Source organism: Sphaeramia orbicularis, chromosome 11 (genome assembly GCF_902148855.1).
Source record: "Sphaeramia orbicularis chromosome 11, fSphaOr1.1, whole genome shotgun sequence".
Taxonomy (NCBI): domain Eukaryota; kingdom Metazoa; phylum Chordata; class Actinopteri; order Kurtiformes; family Apogonidae; genus Sphaeramia; species Sphaeramia orbicularis.
In genome coordinates, this window is record NC_043967.1 from 13,919,010 (window position 1) to 13,928,033 (window position 9,024).

The 9,024-nt window shown below is 36.3% G+C and overlaps 1 protein-coding gene across 2 annotated transcripts in view; it reads left to right on the top strand.

Annotated features, from left to right (window-relative positions):
- Window positions 1-8,011, top strand: part of hepacam2 (HEPACAM family member 2) — a 38,876-nt gene extending 30,865 nt beyond the window's left edge. Inside the window, exons 5-9 of one of the 2 annotated variants that reach the window (XM_030147946.1) lie at window positions 56-181; window positions 467-488; window positions 3,322-3,359; window positions 3,435-3,508; window positions 7,137-8,011. In XM_030147946.1, coding sequence (XP_030003806.1) covers window positions 56-181; window positions 467-488; window positions 3,322-3,359; window positions 3,435-3,508; window positions 7,137-7,247 — 371 coding nt within the window. In that variant the 3' untranslated portion in view covers window positions 7,248-8,011. The remainder of the gene's footprint in view (window positions 1-55; window positions 182-466; window positions 489-3,321; window positions 3,360-3,434; window positions 3,509-7,136) is intronic. The other variant, XM_030147947.1, reaches the window with a different exon arrangement.
- The last annotated feature ends 1,013 nt before the right edge of the window (window positions 8,012-9,024 follow it).

The window sequence follows — 9,024 nt, forward strand, 5'->3', positions numbered from 1 at the left end:
GTATTGTATGGTTATTAGTTAATGCTCAAAAAGCGTCCCTCTTGTGTATTTACAGGAATTGATAGACGGACCATGGACAGCACTTCTTTTTCCCCTGTTGCTGCCATTACTGTGTGTTCTTTGTTCATCATCGGCTGCATGCTGCTAGTCTTTCTGAGGAGAAGCTGCCATCCAAAAAGAGGTGAGATGGTTTCTTCTGCTGCTGCTGCTGCTGCTTTGACGTTAATGATACTACTGAGGCCTTTGTCATCTGTCACATGTTCAGTTTATTGCTGTTACATGATCATGTAACAAAACAACTTCTTGCCCAAAGGTCCTATGCAGTGAAGAGAGATAAATGTAAATGACTTGCAAATGTTAGTCAAACTGAAAGTAACCAAATCAAATAGAAACCAGGATATAAAATGTAGTAGTTCCTGTTTTCTGACTAATTATTCTTTTGGTCTCTTTTTTCCTCTTTCCACAGTGCTTATGAGCATTTACAACAGGTAAGACCCCTGAATATTCAAGAGATAGATAGATAGATAGATAGATAGATAGATAGATAGATAGATAGATAGATAGATAGATAGATAGATAGATAGATAGATAGATAGATAGATAGATAGATAGATAGATAGATAGATAGATAGATGCAGTCGCGGAAAAAATTATTAGACCATCAAAAGTCATCAAAAACAATGGTTATGCGATCAAGTACTAACTCCTGTGTGTATCATGTGACTAAAACAGACAGAAAAGGAAACATGGAATGCCTAAAAGCACTGTTTTTGTCAGTACAATGACATAGATAGTGATGTAAAAACTTAAATGATTTTGGTTATTATCAAGAAAACATGGAAAATGGCTAGATATCAGCTCTGAAATTAAACTCTCATGAGCTATTTTTGTTGTTATCATTATATTTGTTCAAACAAATGTACCTTTAGTTGTACCAGGCATTAAAATGAAGAAAAAACTGAAAAAACAAGGGTGGTCTAATAATTTTTTCTGCAACTATAGATAGATAGATACCAAACTAACTGAGAAATTACAGTGTAGCAGCAGCCCAACACACATACAACAAGTGGTGCCTCTCACAACAAACCGCACCCTTCGCACATATTGTAGCTTATTTTGGCATCGATCCAGCTGATGTCATCATGTCTATGTGTGGGCTGATGTCACCATATCAATTGCCTCTACATGTGCCAAGTTTGAAATAACTTGAAGTTTTTATAGACATTTGAAAAATTGCCCATTATAAATAAATGGGAGAAAAAACATTTTAAAAAATTTATAAAAATAAATGTGAACTTTGACCTACTGTTCCCAAAATGTAATCAGATCTATTCTGGGTCACTGTCAATCTATAAGCCCAGTTTGGTATGAATTCAACCAATAGTTTTGCTGCTACAGATATTTGAAATTTTGTCTATTATAAAAGAATGGGAAAAAAATAAGAATTAAAAAATTTGTTAAAAAAAAATGTGAACTTTGACCTACTTTTCCCAAAATGTAATCAGATCTATTCTGGGTCACTGGCAATCTATAAACCCAATTTGGTATGAATTCAACTAGTAGTTTTGCTGCTAGAGTGTTAACAATCAAACAAACCGAACCAAAAACAATGCCCCTTGCCTCCCCTTTGGGGGGCGGGGTTATATAAAGTACCACAGCAAACATGAGTAAAAAAGAAACACGATACATAATAAATTAAAAGTATAAAAGGTTTGAGGTAGAATCTGGAAAATAACTGTAATGTGCCAAAACAGAACTGTAAGGTACAAAACAGGCTGCAATATTCAGAATGAGAAGGTGCAAATAGATTTATGATCAGAGACATCAGACACAGGTGAGTTATTCTAAAGTGGTGGTTGGTTTAATATAGTTCTAATGTCCACATTTCTCAGACTCTGTCTAATGAGATAATCTGGATATACAGGGTGGGGAAGCAAAATTTACAATATTTTGAGGCAGGGATTGAAAGACAGTGTATGACCAATTAGTTTATTGAAAGTCATGAGAATTTATTTGCCACAAGAAAATTGACATAATAGAAAATGTTTTTATTCTATGTGTCCTCCTTCTTTCTCAATAACTGCCTTCACACGCTTCCTGAAACTTGCGCAAGTGTTCCTCAAATATTCGGGTGACAACTTCTCCCATTCTTTTTTAATAGTATCTTTAAGAAAGTCAACATTGCTGTGTGATGTTTTAATGGGAGCATGTTCTAAAACACCCCAAATAGCAGAATCCAGAGGGTTTAGATCTGGGCTGGAAGGCGGCCATAAACATGACTCCCAAAAACTGCTAAAGTTGGATTTGTTGCTGTTGTCAACAAGTGTTTTGGTGTTCTTGTGTAAGATTTTAACTTCAAATCATATTTTACTGCATTTCTAACGGTCTTGTTGTCTACCTCAAGTTCAATTGCCATTTTTGTCGTGGATTTGGTTGGATCCTTTAGGATTTTGGATTTGAGAGCTTTGATAAAAGCTTTGGTATGTTTTTTGTTGCTTCCTCCACTTCCAGACTTTCTCGTAATAGTTTTGCTCATAGTCATTCTCTTCTTTCCATTATAAACAGTCTTTATGGACACTCCAACTATTTTTGAAATCTCCTTTGGTGTGACGAGTGCATTCAGCAAATCACACACTCTTTGACGTTTGCTTTCCTGATTACTCATATGGGCAAAAGTTTCTGAAAAGGTATGGATAATAGTGTTAGGTATGATTATGACATCAATATATGTTTGGTTTCAAAACAATTGACATAGTGCCTGCTGAGAAAAAACAACTAAATGTTCATTGTAAATTTTGCTTCCCCACCCTATACGTCAAGTATGTACAGCAGTAAAAACAAACATTTCAGAGGAAAAAAACTCTTTTCTAAACCTTAGTGGTCATGTTTAGTGTGACCTCCCTTTGCACTTAACATGTCTTTAACCCTTTTATTCAGACAATATGACATTTATTGCATTAATTTTCTGCTGTTTTATACCAGATTTTATTCAACACATGTCAGATGTTCCTAACTGTTTGTGCTGCTTCTCGTCATGGGGTCAGAGGTCACAATGAAGACCAACTTCAACATTTAGAACACATTTAGTTCAGTTTTTGTGTGTCTTTTAAGGCTGTGCATGTGTTTCATGTATTTTCTTGTTGTATCTGGAAAAAAAGGAATGAGAAACAAATATGTGTGCTCATTTCAATGCTGCAAAAACACCAAAGCTAAAGGTGACCTAAGACATCTGTATATCACATAACGTATAGTATATAGCATATTGTATTTTATATTTTATATTTATAGTGTGTGATTATAATCGATACCCCCTGTTTTTAGCAGACCCCTTTCAGAACAGAAAAGACCCCATCGTTCAGGTGAGTTACAATTACAATGTGAAGCTCATTAGTCCAAACTGATGTTGGTCTGATATTAAACATGTGCATCAACAGGTCATGAGGATGCAACAGAAGACTTTGGCATCTATGAGTTTATCTCCATACCTGGGAAAATGGAATCAGCACAGGTATTTATCACACCACAGCAGGGGTGTTAACTTTGTGAAATAAAAAAAATTAATTTATTTTCACTTCAGGTTCCACATACAGACCAATTCAATCCCAAGTAGGTCAGATCAGTAAGATACTATCATAATAACCTATAAATAATGACAACTCCAAATATTTCTCTATGTTTTAATATAGAAAAAGTACTCAGAGAGCGCAGACCACCGCCAAGAAAGATCAGTACCCCCACCCCCACCCGCAATCACCACAAAAATGTAATAATTTGTTCCCAGTGCCAGTATCAACATTTCCTGAAACTTTCATCAAGATCCATCCATAATTTGTTGAGTTATCATGCTAACAGACAGACAAACAAACAAACCATGATGAAAACATAACCTCCGCTGAAGAAATGTGAACAATCTGAAATGTTCGGGCCATATTACCAGTATCTGTAATATATATATATATATATATATATATATATATATATATAGAGAGAGAGAGAGAGAGAGAGAGAGAGAGAGAGAGAGGGAGGGAGGGAGGGAGGGATGGATGGATGGATGGATGGATGGATGGATGGATGGATGGATGGATAGATAGATAGATAGATAGATAGATAGATAGATAGATAGATAGATAGATAGATAGATAGATAGATAGATAGATAGATAGATAGATAGATAGATAGATAGATAGATAGATAGATATCTTAAATCTGTTACTAAATGTTTTGTGTCTTTGTAGATCAAGGTTCAAGGTACTGTATTATCCCCTAGGGCAGTGTTTTTCAACCTTGGGCTTGGGACCCCACATGGGGCCGCCTGAAATTCAAATGGGGTCACCTGAAATTTCTGGTAATTGATTAAAAAAATTTTAAAAAAAAACCAAAAAAAAGCCCTTACAAATAAAAAAATATATATGTTGAGTTGAGAGAGACAATCCCAATCCATAAAAGACATGACAAACTCTGAGTCTGAAACTGAAGCACTGTGGTTCTGTTTATCTTCCAAATGTTCATTGTGGTCGGTTTCAGATGCTGCAGCTCTTTCATAATTCATAGTTTGAGTTCTTGTTTGTTCAGTATTAATTGTCAGCCTTGTAAATACAAGTTGGACTGACTGTACATATCCTGACCAAGGAAAATCAAATTCTCACTTTGTGCAGTAATCTACACCTGGCTTTTCTGCCTCCGTCCATAATAATATGCATTATATAGACTAAATGTCGTCTAACATTTATTTGCCACATAGTACAGAAAACTATTACATGATCAAAAACAAATTAATTTTAGCAAAAAAAAAAAAAAAGTCTCCATTTTGAATGTCTGGGAGCAACAGAAATTTGTGATGTTAAAATGAGGTCATGAGCCAAAACAGGTTGGAAACCACTGGTCTGGGGCCAAATTATTTTACATACATCCCAAACAAATGACAGATCCAACACAAAAACACAAACTACACACTGTTCACTGTTCAGGAGCCTGATAGCAGCAGGAATAAAAGAGTCCTTGTGCCTATCGGTCCTGCTGCTAGATCCACTATCATGTGTAAATTGTAAGATTAGGTATAACCATATTAAAATTTCATTATTTTTACTAAGAAAATTCAGGTTGTTTTTGATTGTTCATCTTATTCACATTTTTTAATGGATATTTTCTTGATGTAAACATTTTCATAATGTTATTTTACTTTTTCCACTGTTATTAAAACTGGTTTGAGATCAGAATGGGCTAAATGTGGCGCCTGAACAAAAATGAGTTTGACACCCCTGCACTAGAGGTTGTATTATATGTATTGTAGTAACTTCTATCTGTTCTCGACAGTTTTGTACAGTAACGACGTAATGATACTTCACTACTGTACTCAAGTATGTTTTGAGAGAATTTGTACTTTACTGTGTATTTTTTATTCTGTTTCTTTCACTTTTACTTCATTACGTTTCCTAACTCAATTGCATACTTCTATTCCCATACATTTTTAATGCACAGTATCGTTAGTTGTTACAAAAAATAAATTAAAGGGATTTTGGTGTTTTCACTGCTGAGATTACCGGAGCCTGCAACTAATGCTGTGTTTCCACTATGTGGTACCAACTCGACTCAACTCAACTCAGCCTTTTTGCATTTCTATTACGAAATAGGACCTGGAATCTGGTACCCAGTACTAGTTTTTTGGTATCACCTCCGCCGAGGTTCCAGGACTGGGGACCAGATACTAAAACATGACGTGTAAACACTGCAGACCACTGATTGGCCAGAGAGTTTTCTCTGTGATCCACCATTTTACAAAAAACAGATGTAGCAGTTTACAGTAAATGTAGCGGTAGGTTAATCCACATGATGACAGCCCAAAACTACACTGTGGTCAGTCGAGGAGATTCAGTTTTTGGTGGCCAATTTAAAAATTAAGCATGAGCCTGACAAGACAACCTGCAACGAGTGAGTTTATCAGCAACTCTGAGCAGATGATAAGGAAGTAACGCACCGCATTGCTATGACATCCAGGTGCTGCAAAGTCAGTAGTATCCTGTAATGGAAATGGTCTCCAGGAATAGGACCTGGTACCCGAGTCGAGTTGAGTTGAGTCAAGCTGGTTTCATGTTGTAGAAACGTAGCAAAAGTCAGGAAACTGGTTTGTCAATGGGCCTAATCGTGAAATGAACAAGTGCAAACAACAGTCTACACTCAACCTGTTGGCGATCTGTTGATGTGAGCAGCTGTGTAACATTCCAAATTCTGACGCCTTTGGTCATTGTTAACATTTACTTGTACTTTTGCTTTCATTACTCGAATGCATTCAATTATCGATTACTTGATGTACTGAAGAACAGTAAATACCAGATGTTTAAAGACTTTGGCCCAATCCCATTTCACCCCTTGGCCCTCCCCCTTACCCCTACCCCTCCATTTTGCTCATTCACGTGAAGGAATAGGGGTGTTTCGATTCTCCATGAGTCGGAGGAGAAGGGCTAAGGGGGAGGGCTGTTTGACCCTCGAAACGGAGATTTTTCAGGATCACACTACAAATGGAGGGGTATGAGAAATCTCCCATAATTCTGTTCGAATCATCGGCAAGATGGAGACAAATACAACAAAAAAGTGCAGCAGTGTGATGAAAGAAACACACAAATGTACATAGTTTCTACAAAAGCAACTTCGTCATTTGATCGATCGTTTAATGCTGTTTCATTGTGTCATAGATCGCATTTCTGCGGTTTTGCAGTTGACAGCCGCAAAAAGACGATTAAAGCCCATGGAACAGAAATGGTTACAGCTGCTGACAGCATGGGGAATTCTTCCGGAAACAAAGTTGTCAAATCTGTTTCTAGCGGCACTGATGACTGCTGATGACGTAAAAGGTTGCGAAGGGTTGTCCCATTTCATAAGGGAATGTTTCAACCCCTACCCCTTGCAACTACATTTCAAGGGGTAGTGCCAAATCCAAGGGCCAAAGGGTAGGGGTAAGGGGGAGGTCCAAGGGGTGAATGGGATTGGGCCTTTAACTTGAGTAGTATTTCAGTTGGTTACTTGAACTTCTACCCAGGTCATTTTTTGGTAGAGTGTCTGTACTTCTACTCAACTTTCCAGTATTTATACAACACTGGGTCTCAAACACTCACATCTTCCTTTTCCAACTCCTCTTCCAGGCGTCGAGCAGATCTCTGGCTCGCCTCGAGTCCATTCAGGATATGCACACGACCATCTACGACGTGATCGGGCAAGTACCCGAAACCCCCAGCCACAGTTTATTAGAGTAACTTCCGGCCAGAGTTGAGATGCAACACTCTGCCATTTTTCACTTGGCGGTTCTCGTGTGGCTTCTCAGTTATCAAAGCCAGATGAGCTGGTTTTGGTCGCCCACTTTTTTTGCACAAAAGATGAAGAAACTTGTTTGAACACACGAGCTGATTGTGCACTGCTGTTATCTGGAGTTTGGGATAATCGCAAAATGTCTGTTGCTTATATTCCTGTGAGATGAAAGTGTATGTATGGCTTGACTTTAAAGTATAATTACAGTTAAAAGTTGTTTTTGCTTTTTTTGTTTTTTATTTTTTTAATTACTTACTGGAATGATATTAAAACAAGCAAATCAGTTGTAAGTTCTCTTTTGTTTGTTCATAATATATTTCTAATGCATACATTTTATTTCCATGGGTTTATTCACCAGATCCATTAAAATGTGATAAGTACAATAATAAGAGAGACTGTTTTTCAAAGAGACAAGTGTTATTACGAATGCTTTTTAAACTATATGTTGACTAAAGTTTCAATGAAATGTAAATATTGTACATGGATTATGCTGCAGAATGTTTATATGTGTTATTCCAGTTCTATGTTCAGCTCACGTCTATTTATTCCTGTTGAAACACTTGACGCTGTTTCCACAAATGTAGCATTTCCCTGTTCGATAGATACCACGATATACTGAAGCAAAGGACGATGATGAATGCTTCTTGAATTATTGTACAGTTGGAGTTCACATGTTGGTTTTGTACTTTATTAAAGATATAACTGTTTACTATTCCGAGTTGTCTTCTAATACATGCACACAAAACACCCTGTTGGATTTAGCAGTTTATAACAGTCAGTAAATCTGTTCACTGTAATGTCTTTCTAATTGTTAGCCTCGTAGCATAATTGCCTAAAGTCATACACTTTATGGACAAAAGTATTGGGACACGTTGAATTCAGGTGTTTGTTTTCTAACAGGGGTCTGGGATACAAAACAATAATGACAAATGTCATAATATAGTTTTATATTGGGATAAATATCATAGTGATCATTAGTATTGATGTTTATATCTCATAGTAGCCTCAACAGGACATCTTATGAGCTGTAGCCATGATGTGTCCCATTATTTTTGTCCATATAGTTTATAAACATCAATGTTTCCTTAAAGTTTAATGGGAAATTTTTCTTCCAAAGTGAAGAAAGTAGATGGTACGATGGTGGATTAGGGCCACATAAGAAAATAAAACTACTTGTCACTACGAGAATGAAGTCGTAAAATATCAAGATAAAACTCAGAATTTTACAAGAATAAAGTCGAATACAAAAAGGAGTCATAATTTTTATAAGAATAAAGTGGTAATATTATGAGAATAGAGCAATAACATTATATGAATAAATTCATAGTTTAAAAAAAATTAATGAAAATAATGTACTTTTATGACAGTAAAGTCATAATATTTTGAAAATAAATTTGCAATAGCGCGATAAAACGTCATAATTTAGAAATTGTAAGCCTTAAGCCTTTTTGATGACACAGTTTCCGCTTACAGCGAACGCAACAAGTGAAGCAGCAACTTTCACTTCTGGTGGACCGGACGAGTAATGCTAATGTGTTGGTGGTGGGCGGGGCTAATAGGCTCAGTATTCTGTTGTGCATAAACCCCAAATGAAAGTATTACCTCATAAAATGTTCCAAGTTCTTCATTATGCGACAAGTGGGTATGACTTTACTCTTGTAAATTATGATGTTTTTCTCACCATTGCAGTGGTTAGTTTGGATTAAATTGTTGTCTTTGTTTCCA